At 38.7% G+C, this 24,193-nt stretch overlaps 1 protein-coding gene and 1 long non-coding RNA gene across 9 annotated transcripts in view; both read right to left on the bottom strand.

Annotated features, from left to right (window-relative positions):
• The window catches only part of FREM1 (FRAS1 related extracellular matrix 1), a 201,237-nt gene that overhangs the window by 153,325 nt on the left and 23,719 nt on the right, over nt 1-24,193 (bottom strand). For all 8 annotated transcript variants that reach the window (XM_082401547.1, XM_082401545.1, XM_082401546.1 and 5 more), the window contains exons 5-7: nt 22,760-22,956; nt 17,775-18,098; nt 17,268-17,376 (exon numbers count right to left, since the gene is read on the bottom strand). In XM_082401547.1, coding sequence (XP_082257673.1) covers nt 17,268-17,376; nt 17,775-18,098; nt 22,760-22,956 — 630 coding nt within the window. The remainder of the gene's footprint in view (nt 1-17,267; nt 17,377-17,774; nt 18,099-22,759; nt 22,957-24,193) is intronic.
• Nucleotides 10,114-15,742, bottom strand: LOC309633196. The gene is made up of 2 exons (XR_014247380.1): nt 12,561-15,742; nt 10,114-11,303 (listed from the first exon to the last, which is right to left on the bottom strand). It is a non-coding gene; the product is annotated as an uncharacterized lncRNA (long non-coding RNA).

Below are 24,193 nucleotides of genomic sequence, written 5' to 3'. Positions count from 1 at the left end.
AAGGAGCTGACATGTGTTTGTTCACACTTGCTCAACCCCACCCCTGACTCTTCCCACACAGAGTGGGTTCATCTCCTACTGGAGATATCAGCACTATCGAGCAATCAGCTTTATTTTCTTGTAAACCTATGACCAGCTCAGTCACACCACCTTTTTATTTGCCACCCCCAAACCCCCAACTTCCCTTCTCCTTACTCTAGTTTTCAGTAAAGCGTTAGTGCATATAATTTGCCTAAGGGGCTGTTTGCTATGGTACCTGGGCTAAGACATATGGCATACTGAAAGAAAGAGAGAAAGGAAGGAATGAAAGGAAGGAAGGAAAAGAAGGAAGGAAGGAAGGAAGGAAGGGAGGGAGGGAGAGAGGGAGGAAGGAGGAAGTGGGGGAGAGAGAAATAAGGATGGGTAGAAGGAAGGAAAGCAAGGAAAGAGGGAGGGACGGAGGACAAGCACATATAAAGAATCTCTGCGACTGGTAATAAGGGTTTTGAAGCCAAGAGTGCAGAGTACAGCACAGGACAAGGCATCATGGGATGCAGGAGAGGAGCAAGTGAGAACACTAGAAATTTATATAGCAAGATAGTAATGGTGGTTATGTCTTCGTGGTGGAGTAATGAGTGATTTTATTCACCCGTTATTTCATTCATTTATTCATTACTATTAACTCATTATTATTTATCCTACTTATTGTGCTTTCCAAGTTTTCAATGATGAACTTAAGTTCATAATAAATAAAATTTTATTTTAAAAAGAATTCTGGTGTCCAAACTAGTCAAAACCAGATTTGGAGCTCTTAACAAGCCTGGTTTCACAGATCACACATACACATGCAGACCATTAAGTCTCTACACTCAAGCAATAACGTAATTAATATTTGATTATTACTAAACTTTAGATCACTAATTCATTCTTTTCTCTCATTATCCCTCAAACAGAGGTAGAGTAGGACAGAGAGCCAGATTATAAATCAAGGATGCCCAACCAACGTTGTCCCTCTCTACTGAAACTCACATACGTACAAATACACACACATGGTATGTTACCCATGTGCAAGCACACACATACACATACACAAGCACAAGAGGTAATCGGTTTAAGCTGCCACCTGAGTATTTAAATCAGACAGATATTTTCTGTGTTAACTGAACCTACCAACACTACTTATAAGTATGTTTTGAATGCTCTTGATGGTATTAATGGGAAAGGAAAAAAATCTTCATTTACATTTCACATTTACATTTGATCTAAATATATACATTACATTTTAAATCTACTCAGGAATGAGAGGCAGTGCAAAGCCTTCTTTTAAAAGAAATAAAGCAGGAGGAGGTCAAGATGGCAGAATAGGAAGATGCAGAATTCACCTCCTGTCCTCCTCCCACCCCTGTGAATACAGTAAAAATACATCTACATGTGGAGCAATTCTCACTGGAAATGGACTGGAGACTGACAGAAAGACCCTTATGCAACCAAGGCTATAAGAAAGATCCACATGGAGTTGGGTAGGAAGGGAAGAGAATCAATCAGGTTGGGACCTGCACCCCTAGGAGGGGACACAGAAGAGGGGGGAGATTACAAGGGTGGAGATATCCCTGGGGAGTGGCTTAACCACATCCTGGGTCCCCCAGCCCTGGGGTCCAACAGTGGGAGGACGAGTGCCCTTAGATGGTTTGAAAACCAATAGGACTGACAACAGGGCTGTAAGAAATCTAGACTCTGCTCATGAAGAATACACACATTCTTGCTCACTCCCATGACAAGAGAGAGAAAGCAGATTGAAACTGCCCAGGACTCTGGCTGGTTTCCCACAACTGCCTCAGTGCATGCCCTGGCCCATGCCAAGCACCCTTTCCAGCCCCTCTTGCTCTGAGGCACAGTTCCCCACTAGAACCAAGGCTGCCACAGCTGAGGAGAGTGCACAGTTGTGGGGGAGGGAGCTGGCTTGAGCCCAACCCAGGGTTTCTGCTCCAGCTCCAGGGCGGTGTTGGCCACTGAGCAGAGGAGAAGCTCCCACTCACACCTGGCTTTGGCTCTAGCTCCTCCATCTCCAGCCCCAACCCCTACAAAGTTGATAGCTGCCAGCATGTTCTGGGGAAAGACATGACTTATGTTCACACCAGATCAAACTCTCCCGTGAAATCCACTGGGAACACACAGACTGTATAGGGATGCTCTCACACAAGGACACACATTCAAGCCCAGGATAGGTAACTTTTACCTAATTTTATAGAGACAGAGAAAGTTAATCAAAACAATAAGACAGAGGATTTTATTTCAAACAAAAGAAGAAAAAAAACCAACCAATGCAACAGAGATGAATTAATTACCAGAAAAAGAGTTTAAAGATTAGTAATAAGAATGCTAACTGAACTAGGGAAAAGAATAGATGAACTAGAAAATATGGAAAAAATAGTCAAAACTGAATATACAATAACTGAAATGAAAAACATACTAGAAATAATTAACAACAGACTAAGTGATACAGAGGAACACATAGTGTTCCGGAAGATAGAATCATGGAAAACATCCAATCAGATCAGCAAAAAGAGAAACAAATTTTAAAAAATGAAAACAGTTTAAGGGACCATTGGAACAACATCAAACATAATAACATTCACATTACACGGGTCCTAGAAGGAGAAGAGAGAAAAAAAAAGGGGTCAAAATTTATTTGATGAAACTATAGCTGAAAACTTCCCAAACCTGAAGAAGAAAACAGATATCCAGGTACAGGAAGCATAGAGCATCCCAAACAAGATGAAATCAGAGAACCACACTAAAACATATCATAATTAAAATGGCAAAAGTTAAAGATAAAAGAGAATTCTAAAGGTAGCAGAAGAAAAACAAAGAATCACATACAAGGGAACCCCCATAAGACTATAAATGGATTTTTCTGCAGAAATTTTGCAGGCCAAAAGGAAGTGGCATGATATATTTAAAGTGCTGAAAGGAGAAAAACCTACAACCTAGGATATTCTATCCAGCAAGATTATCACTCAGAATTGAAGAAGGGATAAAGAACTTCTCAGATAAGCAAAAGCTAAGAGTACATCAACACTAAACCAATTCTAAAAGAAGTGTTAAAGGTTCTTCTCTAAGTGGAAAAGAATAGGCTACAACAAGAAGTAAGAATCTGTAGGAAAGGAAAAATCCCACTAGTAAAAGCAAATATATAGTAAAGGAACACAAGCATACCACTAAAGAAAATCACCAAACACAAGGGAAGAAACTAAAAGAAGAAGAAAAGAACAGAGAGGAACAACAAAAAGAATCAGAAAACAAGTAACAAAGTGGCAATAAGTACATACCTATCAATAATCACTTTAAATGCCAGTGGACTTAATGTTTCAATGAAAAGACATAGGATGGCTGACTGGATTAAAAAAAAACACACACAATAAAACCCAAGATCCATCCATGTGCTGCTTACAAGCAGTCCACTTCAGAGCTAAAAGCACACAGACTGAAAGTGAGGTGATGGAAGAAAGATACTTCATGCAAATGTAAATGACAAGAAAGCAGGGGGCAGGCATACCCATATCAGACAAAATAGGCTTTGAAACAAAGTCTTACCAAAAGACAAAATGGGCATTATATAATGATAAAGGGATAAACAGAAGAAAAGGATATAACATTTGCTAACAAATATGCCTAATATAGGGGAAACTAAGTATATAAAGCAAATATTAACAGACATCAAAAGAGAAATTGACAATGATACAATAATATTAGGGGAATTTAACATCTCACTTACATCAATGGACAGATCATCCAGACATAAAGTCAACAAGGAAATAATAGTCTTAAATGACACTTTAGACCAGTTGGACTTAATAGATACCTACAGGATATTTCATCCAAAAACAGCAGAATACACATTCTTTTCTAGTGTACAGAGAATGTTTTCCAGGGTAGATCACATGGTAGGCTACAAAACAAGTCTCAGAACATTTAAGAGGATAGAAATGATATCAAGCATTTTTCCAACTACAATGGTATGACCAGAAATCAATTGCAGGAAGAAAAATGAGAAAAACACAAACACGTGGAGACTGAAAAACATGCTACTAAAAAAACCCATGGGGCTTCCCTGGTGGCGCAGTGGTTGAGAATCTGCCTGCCAATGCAGGGGACACGGCTTCAAGCCCGGGTCTGGGAAGATCCCACATGCTGCGGAGCAAATGGGCCCGTGAGCCACAACTACTGAGCCTGCGTGTCTGGAGCCTGTGCTCCGCAACAAGAGGCCACGACAGTGAGAGGCCCGCGCACCGCGATGAAGAGTGGCCCCTGCTTGCCACAACTAGAGAAAGCCCTCACACAGAAACAAAGATCCAACACACCCAAAAATAAATTAATTAATTAAAAAAAAAAACCAATGGGTCAATGAAGAAATCAAAGAGGAAATCAGAAAATACTTTGAGAGAAATGAAACAAAAACAAACAAACCGACAACTTTCCAAAATCTATGGAACACAAAAAAAGCAGTTCTAAGAGGGAAGTTTATAGCAATACAGGCCTACCCTAAGAAACAAGAAAAATCTTAAAAAACAACCTACCCTACTACCTAAAGGAATTAGAAAGAGAAGAACAAAGGAAGCCCAATGTCAGCAGAAGGAAGAAAATTATAAAGATCAAAGAGGAAATAAATAAAAACAGAGACCAAAAAAACCCAATAGAAAAAAATCAATGGAACCAAGATCTGTTTTTTTGAAAGGTTAAAAAAAAACAATAAGCCTGTGTCCAGGTTCATCAAGAAAAATAGAGAGGACTCAAATAAACAAAGTAAGAAATGAAAGAGGAGAAATAATCGATATCACAGAGAAAAAATCATAAGAGAATAATACAAACAGTTATATGCCAACAAATTGGACAACCTAGAGGAAAAGGATAAATTTCTAGACACATACACTCTTCCAAGACTGGATCAGGAAGAAATAGACAATCTGAACAGACTGTGCACCATTAGTGAAACTGAATTAGTAGTAAAAAAAAAATTTTTTTTAAATGATAAAAAAAAACTGCCAGCAAACAAAAGCCCAGGATTGACAGCTTCACTGGGGAATTCTCCCAAACATATATAAAAAAACAGCTAATACCTATCTTTCTCAAACGATTTTTTAAAAATTGAAACAGAGAGAACTCTCCCAAATTAACTCTACAAGGCCACCATTAACCTGATACCAAAACTAGACAAAATTACCAGCCAATATCTCTGACGAATATGGAGGCAAAATTCCTCAACAAAATATTAGCAAAATCAAATCAACAATATCTTAAAAGGATCATACAACATTATCAAGTAGAATTTATTCCAGGTAAGCGAGGATGGTTCAAGATCCATAAATCAATCAATATGATACACCACATTAACAAAAGGAAGGATAAAAATCCCATGATCATCTCAATAAGTGCAAAAAAATGATCTGATAAAATTCAACACCTTTTCATGACGAAAATTCTTATCAAAGTTGGTATAGAGGGAACATATGTCAACATAATAAAGGCTATTTATGACACATCCACAGCTAACATCATACTAAACAGCGAAAAGCTGAAAGCCTTCTTGCTGAACTCAGGAACAAAACTAGGATGCCCACTCTCCTTACTTCTATTTAACACAGTAATGAAAGTCCTAGCCACAGCATTCAGACAAGAAAAAGAAATAAAACGCATCCAACTGGAAGGGAAGGAGTAAAACTGTCACTATTTGCAGATGACATGATACTATATATAGAAAACCTTAAAGTCTCCACCAAAAAACTATCAGAACTAATAAGTGAACTCGGTAAAGTTGCAGGATACAAGATTAATATACAGAAATCTGTTGCTTTTCTATAAGCTAATAATAACAATCATAAAGAGAAAACAATCCTTTTTAAAACTGCATCAAAAAGAATAAGATATCTAGGAATAAACTTAACCAAGAAGGTGAAAGACCTGTACTCTGAAAACTACAGAAAGCTGAAAGAAATTGAAGACGATACAAAGAAATAGAAAGATATCCCATGTTCATGAATTAGAAAAATTAATATTGTTAAAATGTCCATACTACTCAAAGCAATCTACAGATTTAACGTAATCCCTATCAAAACACCCATGACATTTTTCACAGAACTAGAACAAATTATCCTAAAATTAACATAAAACCATAAAAGGCCCAGAATTGCCAAAGCAATCTTGAGAATAAAGAACAAAGCTGGAGGTATCATGCCCCCTGACTTCAGACTATACTACAAAGCTATAGTAATCAAAACAGTATGATACTGGCAAATAAACAGACACACAGATCAATGGAACAGAATAGGAAGTCCAGAAATAAACCCACACACTTATGGTCAATTAATCCATGACAAAGGAGGTAAGAATATACAATGGAAAAAAGAAGTGGTGCTGGGAAAACTGGACAGCTATATGTAAAAGAATGAAATTAGAACTTTCTCTAACACCATACACAAAAATAAACTCAAAATGGATCAAAGACCTAAATGTAAGGCCGGACACTATAAAACTCTCAGGGGAAAACACAGGCAGAAAACTCTTTGACATAAATCACAGCAATATCTTCTTTGATCCACCTCCTAGAGTAATGAAAATAAAAACAAAAACAAATGGGACCTAATTAAACGCAAAAGCTTCTGCACAGCAAAGGAAACAATCAACAAAATGAAAAGACAGCCCATAGAATGGGAGAAAATATTTGCAAATGATGCGACTGACAAGGGATTAATCTCCAAAATATACAAATAGCTCACATAGCTCTATGTCAAAAAAACAAACAACCCAATCAAAAAATGTGTGGAAGATCTAAACAGACAGTTCTCCAAAGAAGACATAAAGATGGCCAATAGGCACATGAAAAGATCCTCAACATCACTAATTATTAGAGAAATGCAAATCAGAACTACAATGAGGTCTCACCTCACACTGGTCAGAATGGCTGTTATCAAAAAGTCTACAAACAATAAATGCTGGAGAGGGTGTGGAGAAAAGGGAACCCTCCTACACTCTTGGTGGTAACGTAAATTGGTACAACCACTATGGAGAACAGTATGGAGGTTCCTTAAAAACTAAAAATAGAACTACCATATGATCCAGCAATCCCACACCTAGGCATATATCCAGAGAAAACCATAATCTGAAAAGATACATGCACCCCAATGTTCATTGCAACACTACTTATAATAGCCAAGACATGGAAGTAACCTAAATGTCCACTGACAGAGCAATGGATAAAGAAGATGTGGTACATAAATACAATGGAATATTATTCAGCCAGAAAAAAGAATGAAATGATGCCATTTGCAGCAACATGGATGGACCTAGAGATTATCATACTAAGTGAAGTAAGTCACACAGAGAAAGACAAATATCATATGATATCACTCACGTGGAAAATAATTTTTAAAAATGATACAAATGAACTTATTTACAAAACAGAAACAGACTTACAGATATTGAAAACAAACTTATGGTTACCAAAGGGGAAACAAGGGGGGAAGGATTAAATAAGGAGCTTGGGATTAACATACACACACTATTATATATAAGATAGATAACCAACAAGGACCTACTGTATAGCACAGGGAACTCTTCTCAATATTATGTGTTAACCTATATGAGAAAAGAACCTGAAAAAGAATGAATATATGTATAACTGAGTCATTTTGCTGTACACCTGAAACTAACACAACATTGTAAATCAACTATACTGCAATAAATTTTGTTGAAAAAAGAAAGGTAAGTAAATAAAAAAATAAAAAATGAGGATGTGGTAAGACCACACCACTCTTTTCACATCTTTGGTGGTGGTTCTAATACCTGTGGTTCCCCCAAGGAATGTAGTATTGCTTTTGATTTATTATTTTTTTAGGCAAGTGAAATACCACATGCTTCCTTTGGTCTTTTAGACCATAATAGCTTTTATTGTAAGAGTCTGGGAGCTAAAGTGAGGATTCTACTATCTGCTGAGGGTCGCTATTTAAACTACCACACAGAAACTAGAAAATAAACCATGAGTGATAATCAGGGTTCCACTGAGACCACTGACAGATATCCTGGTTAAAAATCCATTTATCTCCTAAACTCAGACTCCGTGAACTCCCGCTCCAATGGCATCCTGTGTCTCCAGGTACCAGTGTTGTTGCAAAGTCACTGTTCAATAATGCCTAGAAGTCTGAGGTAGTTGCCTAGTCTCAGTGTGCAGTGACCATGAGAAATGTCTACAGGTCCCATTGGGGAAGGGGAGTCCCCTTATGTGTTGGTGATATTACTGAAGTTTCTTCCTCAGGTGTGCCTGCCTCCTTTTCTAAGGGCTCTGGGTCTATAAAGTAAGTCAGTCTAGAGACTGAAGGAACAGTAACAGTTCCCTATACCATTGGCTCAATTCAGGCAAAGTCCTACAGTAAACCAGGCCCCTAAACATAAGAGAATGAAATTATAACATTTTCTCATGTCGTATACAAAAATTAACTCAGAAGGGATTAAAGACCTAAATGTAAGACTGGAAACCATAAAGCTCCTAGAAGGAAACATAGCAGAACACTCTTTGACATAAAACATAGCAATATTGTTTTGGATCTGTCTCCTAAGGCAACAGATATAAAAGCAAAAATAAACAAACGGTATCTAATCAAACTTAAAAGCTTTTGCACACGAAAGGAAACCATCAACAAAATGAAAAGACAACTTACTGAATATCCAAATATATAAACAGCTCACACAACTCAACAGCAGAAAACCAAACAATCTGATTTAAAAATGGTCAGAAGGAGGAGCTTCAAGATGGCGGAAGAGTAAGACATGGAGATCACCTTCCTCCCCACAAATACATCAGAAATACATCTACATGTGGAACAACTCCTACAGAACACCTACTGAATGCTGGCAGAAGACCTCAGACCTTCCAAAAGGCAAGAAACTCCCCATGTACCTGGGTAGGGCAAAAGAAAAAAGGAAAAACAGAGACAAAGAATAGGGACGGGACCTGCACCAGTGGGAGGGAGCCGTGAAGGAGGAAAGGTTTCCACACACTAGGAAGCCCCTTCACTGGCAGAGACGGGGGTGGCGGAGAGGGAAGCTTCGGAGCCACGGAGGAGAGTGCAGCAACAGGGGTGAAGAGGGCAAAGCGGAGAGATTCCCGCACAGAGGATCGGTGCCGAGCAGCACTCACCAGCCTGAGAGGCTTATCTGCTCACCCGCCGGGGCGGGTGGGGGCTGGGAGCTGAGGCTCGGGCTTCGGAGGTCGGATGCAGGGAGAGGACTGGGGTTGGCTGCGTGAACACAGCCTGAAGGGGGCTAGTGTGCCACAGCTAGCCAGGAGGGAGTCCCGGAAAAAGTCTGGACCTGCCAAAGAGGCAAGAGACTTTTACTTGCTTCTTTGTTTCCTGGTGCGTGAGGAGAGGGGAGTAAGAGCGCTGCTTAAAGGAGCTCCAGAGACGGACGCGAGCCGCGGCTATCAGCGCGGACCCCAGAGACGGGCATGAGACCCTAAGGCTGCTGCTGCTGCCACCAAGAAGCCTGTGAGCAAGCAAAGGTCACTCTCCACACCTCCGCTCCCAGAAGCCTGTGCAGCCTGCCACTGCCAGGCTCCCATGATCCAGGGACAACTTCCCCGGGAGAACGCATGGCGCGCCTCAGGCCGGTGCAACGTCACGCCGCCCTCTGCTGCCGCAGGCTCGCCCCGCATTCCGTACTCCTCCCTCCCCCCGGTCTGAGTGAGCCAGAGCCCCTGAATCAGCTGCTCCTTTAACCCCGTCCTGCCTGGGCAGCAACAGACGCCCTCAGGCGACCTACACGCAGAGGCAGTGCCAAATCCAAAGCTGAACCCCAGGAGCTGTGCGAACAAAGAAAAGAAAGGGAAATTTCTCCCAGCAGCCTCAGGAGCAGTGGATTAAATCTCCACAGTCAACTTGATGTACCTGCATCTGTGGAATACCTGAATAGAGAACGAATCATCCCAAATTGAGGAAGTGGACTTTGGGAGCAATGATATATATATTTTTTCCCCTTTTCCTCTTTTTCTGAGAGTGTATGTGTATGCTTCTGTGTGTGATTTTGTCTGTATAGCTTTGCGTTTACCATTTGTCCTAGGGTTCTGTCTGTCCGTTTTTTCTGTTTCTTTTTTTTTTTAGTATAGTTTTTAGTGCTTGTTATCATTGGTGGATTTGTTTTTTGGTTTGGTTGCTATCTACTTTCTTTCCTTCTTTTTTTGTTTTTTTTACTTTAAAAATTTTTTTTTAATAATAATTTTTTATTTTAATAACTTTATTTTATTTTATCTTCTTTTTTCTTTCTTTCTTTTATTTTCCTCCCTTTTATTCTGAGCCATGTGGATGACAGGCTGTTGATGCTCCAGCCAGTCGTCAGGGCTCTGCCTCTGAGGTGGGAGAGCCAAGTTCAGGATATTGGTTCACAAGAGACCTCCCAGCTCCAATAATACCAAACGGCGAAAATCTCCCAGAGATCTCCATCTCAATGCCAAGACCCAGCTCCACTCAATGACCAGCAAGCTACAGTGCTGGACAGCCTATGCCCAACAACTAGCAAGACAGGAACACAACCACACCCATTAGCAGAGGGGCTGCCTAAAATCATAAAAAGGCAACAGACACCCCAAAACACACCACCAGACATGGACCTGCCCACCAGAAAGACAAGATCCAGCCTCATCCACCAGAACACAGGCACTAGTCACCTCCACCAGGAAGCCTACACAACCCACTGAACCAACCTTAGCTACTGTGGGCAGACACCAAAAACAACGGGAACTACGAACCTGCAGCCTGTGAACAGGAGACCCCAAACACACTAAGTTAAGCAAAATGAGAAGACAGAGAAACACACAGCAGATGAAGGAGCAAGGTAAAAACCCACCAGACCTAACAAATGAAGAGGAAATAGGCAGTCTACCTGAAAAAGAATTCAGAATAATGATAGTAAAGATTATCCAAAATCCTGGAAATAGAATGGAGAAAATACAAGAAACGTTTAACAAGGACCTAGAAGAACTAAAGAGCAAACAAACAGCGATGAACAACACAATAAATGAAATTAAAAATTCTCAAGAAGGGATCAATAGCAGAATAACTGAGGCAGAAGAACGGATACATGACCTGGAAGATAAAATAGTGGAAATAACTACAGCAGAGCAGAATAAAGAAAAAAGAATGAAAAGAATTGAGGACAGTCTCAGAGACCTCTGAGACAACATTAAACGCACCAACATTCGAATTATATATAGGGGTCCCAGAAGAAGAGAAAAAGAAAGAGACTGAGAAAATATTTGATGAGATTACAGTTGAAAACTTCCCTACTATGGGAAAGGAAATAGTTAATCAAGTCCAGGAAGCATAGAGAGTCCCATACATGATAAATCCAAGGAGAAACACGCCCAGACATATACTAATCAAACTATCAAAAAGTAAATACAAAGAAAAAATATTAAAAGCAGCAAGGGAAAAACAACAAATAACACACAAGGGAATCCCCATAAGGTTAACAGCTGATCTTTCAGCAGAAACTCTGCAAGCCAGAAGGGAGTGGCAGGACATATTTAAAGTGATGAAGGGGAAAAACCTACAACCAAGATTACTCTACCCAGCAAGGAGCTCATTCAGATTCGACAGAGAAATTAAAACCTTTACAGACAAGCAAAAGCTAAGAGAATTCAGCACCACCAAACCAGCTTTACAACAAATGCTAAAGGAACTTCTCTAGGCAGGAAACACAAGAGAAGGAAAAGACCTACAATACCAAACCCAAAACAATTAAGAAAATGGTAATAGGAACATACATATAGGTAATTACCTTAAATGTAATGGATTAAATGCTCCAACTAAAGACATTGACTGACTGAATGGATATACAAACAAGACCCATATATATGCTGTCTACAAAAGACCCACTTCAGACTTAGGGACACATACACACTGAAAGTGAGGGGATGGAAAAAGATATTCCATGCAAATGGAAATCAAAAGCTGGAGTAGCAATTCTCATATCAGACAAAATAGACTTTAAAACAACGACTATTACAAGAACTAAACAAGGAAACTACATAATGATCAAGGGATCAATCCAAGAAGAAGGTATAACAATTGTAAATATTTATGCACCCAACATAGGAGCACCTCAATACATAAGGCAAATACTAACAGCCATAAAAGGGGAAATCGACAGTAACACAATCATAGTAGGGGACTTTAACACCCCACTTTCACCAATGGACAGATCATCCAAAATGAAAATAAATAAGGAAACACAAGCTTTAAATGATACATTAAACAAGATGGACTTAATTGATATTTATAGGACATTCCATCCAAAAACAACAGAATACACATTTTTCTCAAGTGCTCATGGAACATTCTCCAGGATAGATCAAATCTTGGGTCACAAATCAAGCCTTGGTAAATTTAAGAAAATTGAAATGAGACTAGATATCAATTACAGGAAAAAATCTGTAAAAAAAATACAAACACATGGAGGCTAAACAATACACTACTTAATAACCAAGAGATCACTGAAGAAATCAAAGAGCAAATCAAAAAATACCTAGAAACAAATGACAATGAAAACACGATGACCCAAAACCTATGGGATACAGCAAAAGCAGTTCTAACAGGGAAGTTTATAGCAATACATTCCTACCTTAAGAAACAAGAGACATCTCAAATAAACAACCTAAACTTACACCTAAACTAATTAGAAAAAGAAGAAAAAAAAAAACCCAAAGTTAGCAAAAGGAAAGAAATCATAAAGATCAGATCAGAAATAAATGAAAAAGAAATGAAGGAAACAATAGCAAAGATCAATAAAACTAAAAGCTGGTTCTTTGAGAAGATAAACAAAATTGATAAACCATTAGCCAGACTCATCAAGAAAAAAAGGGAGAAGACTCAAATCAACAGAATTAGAAGTGAAAAAGGAGAAGTAACAACTGACACTGCAGAAATACAAAGAATCATGAGGGATTACTACAGGCAACTCTATGCCAATAAAATGGACAACCTGCAAGAAATGGACAAATTCTTAGAAATTCACAACCTTCAGAGACTGAACCAGGAAGAAATAGAAAATATAAACAGACCAATCACAAGTGCTGAAATTGAAACTGTGATTTAAAATCTTCCAACAAACAAAAGCCCAGGGCCAGATGGCTCCACAGGTGAATTCTATCAAACATTTAGAGAAGAGCTAACACCTATCCTTCTCAAACTCTTCCAAAATATAGCAGAGGGAGGAACACTCCCAAACTCATTCTACGAGGCCACCATCACCCTGATACCAAAGCCAGACAAAGATGTCACAAAGAAAGAAAACTACAGGCCAATATCACTGATGACCATAGATGCAAAAATCCTCAACAAAATACTAGCAAATAGAATCCAACAGCACATTAAAAGGATCATACACCATGATCAAGTGGGGTTTATCCCAGGAATGCAAGGATTCTTCAATATACGCCTATCAATCAATGTGATACACCATATTAGCAAATTGACAGAGAAAAACCATATGATCATCTCAATAGATGCAGAGAAAGCTTATGACAAAATTCAACACCCATTTATGATAAAAACTCTCCAGAAAGTAGGCATAGAAGGAAGTTACCTCAACATAATAAAAGCCTTATATGACAAACCCACAGCCAACATCATCCTTAATGGTGAAAAACTTAAACCATTTCCACTAAGATCAGGAACAAGACAAGGTTGCCCACTCTCACCACTATTATTCAACATAGTTTTGGAAGTTTTAGCCACAGCAATCAGAGAAGAAAAAGAAATAAAAGGAATCCAAATCGGAAAAGAAGAAGTTAAGCTCTCACTGCAGATGACACGATACTATACATAGAGAATCATAAAGATGCTACCAGAAAACTACTAGAGCTAATCAATGAATCTGGTAAAGTAGCAGGATACAAAATTAATGCACAGAAATCTCTGGCATTCTTATACGCTAATGATGAAAAATCTGAAAGTGAAATTAAGAAAACACTCCCATTTACCACTGCAACAAAAAGAATAAAATATCTAGGAATAAACCTACCTAAGGAGACAAAAGACCTGTATGCAGAAAACTATAAGACACTGATGAAAGAAATTAAAGATGATACCAACAGATGGAGAGATATACCATGTTCTTAGATTGGAAGAATCAACATTGTGAAAATGACTATACTACCGAAAGCAATCTACAAATGGAATGCAATCCCTATCAAACTACCACTGGCATTTTTCACAGAACTAGAACAAAAAATTTCACAATTTGTATGGAAACACAAAAGACCCCAAATAGCCAAAGCAATCTTGAGAAAGAAAAACGGAGCTGGAAGAATCAGGCTCCCTGACTTCAGACTATACTACAAAGCTACAGTAATCAAGACAGTATGGTACTGGCACAAAAACAGAAATATAGATCAATGGAACAGGATAGAAAGCCCACAGATAAACCCACGCACATATGGTCACCTTATCTTTGATAAAGGAGGCAAGAATATACAGTGGAGAAAAGCCAGCCTCTTCAATAAGTGGTGCTGGGAAAACTGGACAGCTACATGTAAAAGAATGAAATTAGAACACTCCCTAACACCATACACAAAAATAAACTCAAAATTGATTAAAGACCTAAATGTAAGGCCAGACACTATGAAACTCTTAGAGGAAAACATAGGCAGAACACTCTATGACATAAATCACAGCAAGATCCTTTTTGACCCACCTCCTAGAGAAATGGAAATAAAAACAAAAAGAAACAAATGGGACCTAATGAAACTTAAAAGCTTTTGCACAGCAAAGGAATCCATAAAAAAGACGAAAAGACAACCCTCAGAATGGGAGAAAATATTTGCAAATGAAGCAACTGACAAAGGATTAATCTCCAAAATTTACAAGCAGCTCATGCAGCTCAATATCAAAAAAACAAACAACCCAATCCAAAAATGGGCAGAAGACCTAAATAGAAATTTCTCCAAAGAAGATATACAGATTGCCAACAAACACATGAAAGAATGCTCAACATCATTAATCATTAGAGAAATGCAAATCAAAACTACAATGAGATATCATCTCACACCAGTCAGAATGGCCATCATCAAAAAATCTACAAACAATAAATGCTGGAGAGGGTGTGGAGAAAAGGGAACCCTCTTGCACTGTTGGTGGGAATGTAAATTGATACAGCCACTATGGAGAACAGTATGGAGGTTCCTTAAAAAACTAAAAATAGAACTACCATATGACACAGCAATCCCACTACTGGGCATATACCCTGAGAAAACCATAATGCAAAAAGAGTCAGGTACCACAATGTTCATTGCAGCTCTATTTACAATAGGCAGGACATGGAAGCAACCTATGTGTCCATCAACAGATGAATGGATAAAGAATATGTGGCACATATATACAATGGAATATTACTCAGCCATAAAAAGAAATGAAATTGGGTCATTTGTAGTGAGGTGGATGGACCTAGAGTCTGTCATACAGAGTGAAGTAAGTCAGAAAGAGAAAAACAAATACAGTATGCTAACACATATATATGGAATCTAAAAAAAAAAAAAAAAGGTCATGAGGAACCTAGGAGCAAGACAGGAATAAAGACGCAGAACTACTAGAGAATGGACTTGAGGATATGGGGAGGGGGAAGGGTTAGCTGGGACAAAGTGAGAGAGTGGCATGCACATATATACACTACCAAATGTAAAATAGATAGCTAGTGGGAAGCAGCTGCATAGTACAGGGAGATCAGCTCGGTGCTTTGTGACCACCTAGAGGGGTGGGATTGGGAGGGTGGGAGGGAGGGAGATGCAAGAGGGAGGAGATATGGGGATATATGTATATGTATAACTGATTCACTTTGTTATGAAGCAGAAACTAAGACACCATTGTAAAGCAATTATATTCCAATAAAGATGTTTAAAAAAAAAATGGTCAGAAGACCTGAATTAACATTTTTCCCAAGAAGACATACAGATGGCAATCAGGCACATGAAAAGATGCTCAACATTGCTAGTCATCAGAGAAATGCATACCAAAACCCCAATGATATATCACTTCACACCTGTCAGAATGTCTATCATCAAAAACAATGCAAATAACAAATGTTGGCAAGGATGTGGTGAAAAGAGAACACTCGTACACTGTTGGTGGGAATGTAAATTGGTGCAGCCACCAAGGAAAACAGTACGGAGGTTTCTCAAAACGCTAAAAATAAAATTGCCATGTGACCCAGCAATTACACTACTTGGGTATACCTGAATAAAACAAAAATGCTAATTGGAAAAGATAGATGCACCCTAGTGTTCATAGCAGCATTATTTACAATAGCCACAATATGAAAGCAACCCAAGTGTCCATTAACAGATGAATGGGTAAAGAAGATGTGGTTTATATATATAAAATGGAATATTACTCAGCCATAATAAAGAATGAGATTCTGACATTTGCCACAACGTGGATGGACTTAAGAGCATATTATGCTTAGTGAAATAAGTCAGAGAGAGACAAATACTCAATGTTATCACTTATATGTGGAGTCTAAAAAATAAATGAATATGAAAAAACAGAAACAAACTCAGAGATATACAGAACTATGGGTTACCAGTGGGGAAAGGGAAGTGGGGAGGGGCAAGATAGGGAGAGGGGATTAAGAGGTACAAACTACTATGGGTAAAATAAATAAGATACAAGAATATATTGTACAGCCTAGGGAATACAGCCAATACTTTATAATAACTTTAAATGGAGTATAATATATAAAAATATTGAATCACTATGTTGTACACCTGAAACTAATATAAAATTGTAAGTCAGTTACACAATTTAAAAAAATAAAAAATAAAAGCAGTTTAAACTCTTACTTATGCATTTTCATTTCCATGCAACCCAATTTAACAATAAGACAATGGATTACAGTCTACGCCTTCCTTCGATCCTTCTGAACAATTTTGAGTTGGAGACCTTTCCTCTCCCAGTCCAACTATGCTCAATATCACAAATAGTCACTTTTTTTGCCTCAATCAGTGGAAAGGGATCTTTCTAAAGGAAAGAACTTAGTTTCAGGACACAAGAATCCTGGATTTAAATTTCTCACCCTGACAGCAGGAAAAACAAAACCAAAAAAATAACTATCTGATACCCTTAACCTGTCTGGTTTCAGTTGCCTCATGTGTAAAATGGGAATAAAGCTACCTTTTTTTCCTGACCCATATACTTTCTTGTCTTCCCTTCAAGGCTATGTTGTTTGACTCCTATATTGCACTTCACCTGTGTTCCAGGACACTCTCGGGGCATTTGTGTCTGCTGTTCTGATGGAGATGTGGACTGTAATAGGTGCACTCCTTTCAAAGAAGAAGTCATATACTTCCAACTCCACCTGTAAACGAACAATTGCATATGAACCACACATTGACCATTTATAATATAAAATACCATTATTTCTGGGCTATACACCACAGATGGAGGCAAAACTGATTCAGGTTTCTGCTGTTGCCTGATCTCATTTTTGACAACCTAATCTCACTTTTTCAGGCTGTAGGTCTTGTTCCTTAGTTTATCAGCGTTTTTAACTTTTCCTCTCTGTGAAAGAAGTTCTTAACCCGAAATAAGCAAATATGCTAGACATGTTTCCCTGCATTTGCTCAGAAGACTATGTCAGTCCAGCATCAGACCACGAGAGCCTCTCTCAAAGCAGTGGTTCTCCACTGGCAGAGCCTCTTCAATGACTCTGTGAATACCAAATAGGCTAGCAGCTTTGTCTCTCTTCCTTCTTACCTCATAATGTCTCCTCTCAGAATGGCTGCTGTTTGGTGGCTGATAGGCAATTTGCATGTCACTTAGATCTTTCCAGGTGAAGGAGGACACCGGTCTGGTGTGGTCCCACAGGTGAGTCACATAGCCTTGGAGCGGGGCTTTAGTAATGTTGAACACCAGCAAGGGTTTGGGGGTCTCATCCTCTTCACAGTCCAGAACTGATGTAGTCAAAGAGGTCAGGATGAACTGATCCACTTCCAGAATAAACATGGCCATGAATGCAGCCCTTGGAATCTGATTAGGAATGCCAGCTCTGATATAGACGGGTAACCACACACTCTCTGACTTTTGAAGGAGAAAGAAAAGATGAAGGGGGAAACAATATAAATGATGCTATAAAATCAGGGTAAATAGTATGATATTTAACACAAATTTCCTTCATGCCAGCCTAAATACGTATCTTTTACTGGTGGAGCACACAGAGAGCTAATGCTGGGCTCATACCTGAGGAAGCTCAGTGGACAGTGGTAGAAGAATAATGGTATCTGTGCTGGGATCAGTCTCTAGTCCTTGTTTGCGGCAGGAAGGAATATACGAGTGCTCTCAGATGTGGAGCAAGTGGGACAGAGGGTTGCTCTAGGGTCATCCTGGACCCTGACCTTTAGGGTGCATCTGTGAGAAGCCAAAGAATCTGAGCAGAAAGAACCTGGAAGTGGAAATCATATCCTAGGAGCATCGGGGGGAATTGCAATTGACCAATAAGGCTAGAAATGTACTCTCCCAAGATGAGAGTACTTCGCAATGGGGGATCTCCAGAGGAACCATGAAATTGCCCCGAGACTAAGAAGCAGCTTGAAACATCTGCCAGACTCAGAGAGCATGATGTCATATTCCATCAGTGCCTGGTCAAATAAGACCTCTCTCTCCAAACTTCTCCAAACCACCCACCCCCTAGCCTGGAAGTTCAGAAACCAGCTAGCAAGGCTCAAAAAGAGAGAGAAACAGAAAAAGACAACCCCACCCCCTTCTCACTGCGTGGTTTATAAAGACAAAGGAGTGTTATGCTGAGACAGCACAGAGTTTACACTATTTAGTCTTCACAAGCCATTGAAAAACATTTGAAGATTTATAATTTAAACAAGAATGGGGAAATTACAGTATGAAAGGACTGGTGCCGAACAATAAGACCAATTAAACCTAGAGTTAAGCCTAAATAAATGTTATTTGAAACATACTAACAAAATGGATACAAATATCAAAAGAGTGTACTTGAAATAAAAGATGATGCAAGCAATCATAAGGTATAAAAATGATAAACTGGAACTAAAGTTGCAGATTATATTAACCAAGACTGCTGGTGAGTAATTGCAGTGAGAAAGGATAAATAGGATCAATCCTCATAATATATAGGAAGGAGGCAAAAGACTGCATTTTTTACTTTAAATGTTAAAAATATAGGTTAAAGAATTTTTTAAATTTAGAAATAAATTTTAAAGTGGGATAAAGATTTTTCAAATAAGTAAAGATAAAGGCTAAGAAAATATAAACTAGAGTGCAAGATAATTTCTTTTAACTAGCAAGAAAGCAGAAAACAAAATGATAGAAAAAACCCCAGATATCCATTATTACAGAAATATAGCCTATATTCTCTTGTTCAAGACAAATATTCTGAAATTTAAATATCCAATTATATCTGCCTTACCAGAGAGGCACTTAAAATTATATACAAAGATTAAAAGTAAAAGGATGACCCTAACTTATCATGTAAAGTTTGCAGTTGTAACCATAAGAATTTCAAAGAGAGATGAATTCAAGGCAAGAAACATTAAAAAGGACAGTGTGGGCAGTTGACAGTGATAAAATGTACAAGACTAAGATTCTTATAAGCATCACTATATCTAATACTATTCTGGCCAAACCAGTGGAGAAAAGAGTAGTAAAAAGAGGAATAATTATTGAAAAAGAAAGGAAAAAATTATCATCATTAGTGAAAGATGTAACTATGGTCTTTAAAAGCCCAAAGAATTGAAAATTTTTTAGAATAATTGAATTCAAGAAAGAGGCCAGACAAAAGATTAGTCCAAGTAATAGCTCTCTTATCTGTCATTGGTAACCAATGAGAAGAAATAGTGGAGGAAAAGAAGACTAGTCATAATAATTTTACAAAAACAAATTGCCTAGGACTGGACTTAAGTGTGCACAACTGACATGAAGAAAACTACAAACTTTTCAGAAACATATCAAATATCATTTGCCTCGATGAAGTTAGATAACTTTTGTCTGGATGAGACAACTCAATATGGTAAATGTTCCAATATTCCAATTCTTCCCAAAATAATTTATAGTTTTAATCCAATCCTGATAAAAATATTTAGGGGCTTTTCAAAAAAACTAACATAAATATTTAATTATCTATCTAGAACTAAGAATAGGTGAGAATGGATAAGAAAATTTTGAAGACGAAGGACTCATCACTATGAGGAAGGACTTGCCTGCAAAATGTTAAAGTCTATTATAGACCTTTTATATTTAGAACAATATGGTACTGGCACAAGAATAGGTAGGCAAATCTAAGGAACAAAAGAGCTAGCCTTGAAATAGACACATAATATCTTTCTATACAATAGAAGACTCATCTAAAATCGATGGGAAACATGTCCATTATTCAACAAATAGTGTTGAAAATTTTGGCCACTTGGAAAAAACTGTTCCGTGTTTCACAATATGATAAAATTCATTTCAGGCAGAATAAAAAGGCAAATATAAACAGGAAAATGTTTTTAAATCTATAAGAAATTACGGGTGAACAGTCATTTAGTCACTTGATGAGGATGGACTATACCAGCATAAAAATAATAAAATAACAAGACACAAAACTTCAAATATAGTATAAATTCAGTTCCATAAACTAACTCTGGTGTGCATGCCTCCCCACTCACTCTGTGTGTGTGTTTGTGTATGTGTGTGTAAGTGTGTATATATATAAAAATGGTAGAAATACCCCTAGTTTTGTTTTCTTATTTTTCTTTCTGGGCTTTTTGAAAAATATCCTCTGCTGTTGAGCATATTACTTTTATATCTGTTTGTGACATGCCAAATTGACTATGGAATAGGTTTATTCTAAATAATACAAGAAGGTCATTTTAAAGGGGAAACTCCTAATAAAACTGATCTGAAAACATAAACAAAACCCTATATCAATATACAGAGGAAAAAGAAGAAAAATCAATGAGGAAGAAAAATGGCTCTAATTTTTTTTTACAGATATAAAAAAGCATTAAAAGAGAAAGGAGTTTCACATCAAAACAAACAGAAGACACGTACTAGTCGTTAAGAGACGTAGAGTTTAGTCTTGACTCAGCCAGGCATGTATAGTCAAGGTTCGCGATTTCTCTGGCTACCACTATAAAATAAGGGGCTTGGGCTAAGCCAATTATTTCCAAACCTGGCTGATGATCAGTTTTTTCACTAGCAAAATATGTATAGAGGTTATTACGTGTCCAGCTTTGTGCCAAGTGCTTTGTAAGCATTATCTCATTTAATCCTCTCGATAAGAAGTAAGTACTACTATGCCCATTTTAAGATTTTTAAAATGAGGCATAAAGTACAAAGTCACACAGCGAGTTAACATTTGAACCCAGGCAACCTGGGCCCAAAGTCAGGCTCTTAACTGTTAATGTTAGACTCAAATCTACTCTTTCAAAGCTCCCCAAGTGATTTACCTGATCAGTTTGACCAGACTACCTCACAGTTTTTCCAAATCTCAATTATAAAATTCTATAATCCTGTTTACTCATTTCCTTATCATTCCGTGTTTTATTAATTCCTGTGGTAATAATGTTCAATATTTGACTGGGTTTGTTAGGAGAAATCCTAGTGAGAAGTCAGCCTGTGAAAGACAGAGGTCTTCCACAAATGTCATCTCAGATCATCTTAAATCAGCACAAAATCTGAGCTGTTTCAGCAGGTACACAGTCACCCCAGCTTCCCAAATAAACACATTACAGCGTACATGAATTAAGAGAATAGCATGTTGGGCTTCCCTGGTGGCGCAGTGGTTAAGAATCCGCCTGCCAATGGGGACACAGGTTCAAGCCCTGGTCCAGGAAGATCCCACATGCCGCAGAGCAACTAAGCCCGTGCGCCACAACTACTGAGCCTGCGCTCTAGGGCCTGCGAGCCACAACTACTGAGCCCACGTGCCACAACTACTGAAGCCCTCGCGCCTAGAGCCTGTACACCACAACGAAGAGTAGCCCCCGCTCGCCACAACTAGAGTAAAGCCCGCATACAGCAACGAAGACCCAACACAGCCAAAAATAAAATAAATAAATTTATAAAATAAAAAAAAAGAGAATAGCATGTCAAATCTCTCATATAGGCTGATTTCACTTTCTGTCATCATTTCAATGGGAAGAGATCAAAGGAAAGAAAGGGCAGGAGCATGTAAAAGAGACTGGAAGATGCAGAAAGCCCTTGGGGGGCTGTCTCCTTGAAAACCCAGTCCTCCATCTCTAAGTTTGAAAGAGTGAAAATGATATCATCTGCTATAGCTATAAAAGTGGGACTGGGCTCCCCCTCTCTCCCAGATTCCTGTGGCCTTGCAGAGTGGGTGTGTGGACCCTCTGACTTCCTCTAACAGATGAAAAGAGGTTCTAATAAAGGATTAAACGAAGTATCAAAGTGTGGGAGTTACAAACGCAGAAATGAGAAGTTGAAGAATACTGAAGGGAACGGGAGAAGAAAGTTAGCATGTAACCTGACCCAGGTCCTTTCTAAGTTGCTTTAGTGATGATAGAGTTACAAGAGAGCCAGAGAAGGGAAACTATGTACTGATATTACATACAAAAGCTACTGTTTCAAGCACTTACTGGCAGAACAAGTCTGCAGTTCGCTAAGTTGTTCTACCCACAACCATACAGGAACCAGCACGAGCGCCCCCGTGGAACTGGCTTTCTTGCTGTGGATCAGCTGGGGACACAGACACATAACCCCACAGACTCTACCTTGTATATGATTTTACTCCTGCTATCTGTGAGGTCCAGTCGGATGGAGATGTAATCAATGTGCGGAGAAGGAGGACTCAGATGTTGATATCGAAGCCCCGACAGCAAGAACTCCTCACAGCTCACTTTGAGACTTCCTATCTTCTTCAGTCCCAGGGGACATCTGCCACCTGGACACTTCAGTTCTGTTCCCAGTTCTAGAATGTACAGCAGTGAATTAAGAGAGTCACTTGTACATTAATGATTGTACAGTTTAAAAACCCATCCTCCCTCACATGGGTATTTATTCCCTCTCACTGCCCAAAGACTACTCACGTGTACCCTCCAATCATTCACTGAGTAGGTTGTCATTTTCTTGAAAACCTGTCATTGTCTTTACTGAAAAGAACAGTTGACCAATTGTCCAATCAGGTTTTCTTAACCACCACAAGTGACCCAGAGAAAAAATATATAAAATGCATTTTCTGGTGCTGGACCATCTCTGACTAATAGGCTCACTGTAGGCCTTCCACTGTCCTGCTCTGGTTTTCCTTTACAGCATCCACTTCCATGGTACCATCATGCCATCTCTGCTAGAATATTCTACTCACTGAAATTCACTCCCCATACTGCTTGCCACACACTCAAATCCTGCAAACCTTTTCAAGTCAACTTTATCTTTTTACTAAACCTTTCTTATTCAAATATTCATTGACCACCTGAACCAACCTGCTGTCTCCCACTGAAAACCACAGTCATCTCTCCAGTACATAGTCTTTTGTCTCTGTCTGACTGCATTTTTCACTCCTGCACAGTATATGATACTCACAGGCCACTTATTTTTCTAGTGGCCTTTTGCACATTTCCTTGATGTACAAAATGGGTATCCTACTTCCTACCCAGAAGGCTGTGAAGACTAAATGAGATGACTTATTGTGCATGTTTTCAGCTATAAATTTCTGTCCAAATTCAAGGTATTACTGTGATCATGATTTTCCCTTATATTTTTTGGTCTTCCCACAGTGCCTAGAACACTATTATGCATCTAGGAGGTGCCCAAAATGTGATAATTAAATGAATAACAGAAAGAACGTTATCCATTAACCCTTCCTGATTTAAACCATGGCTGCTGCCCACCAGCTCTACCTCAAACCTGCTCCAAGTCTAGTAACACTTAGTAAATTCACCAACTACTTTTGCTACCACTGCCATTGCTATCTGCTATTAATAATAACAGCTGACAGTTACTGAGCACTTGCTATGAGCCAGACACTGTGTTAAGCGCTTTGTGTGTGTGTGTGTGTGATCTCATTCACTCCCATCTTTATACAACCCTATGGAACAGCCACTATCCTTGCCCGTTTTACAGAGACTTAGACAGGTTAAATAACTCGCCTAAAAGCACACAGGGAATAAACAGCAGAGGCAGTTTTCAAGCCCGGGTTTTTCCAATTC

The sequence above is a fragment of the Balaenoptera borealis genome (genome assembly GCF_965194805.1).
Source record: "Balaenoptera borealis genome assembly, chromosome: 8".
Classification (NCBI taxonomy): domain Eukaryota; kingdom Metazoa; phylum Chordata; class Mammalia; order Artiodactyla; family Balaenopteridae; genus Balaenoptera; species Balaenoptera borealis.
Note: the sequence above shows the minus strand (reverse complement) of the source record. Positions and strands in the feature narration are given on the sequence as shown.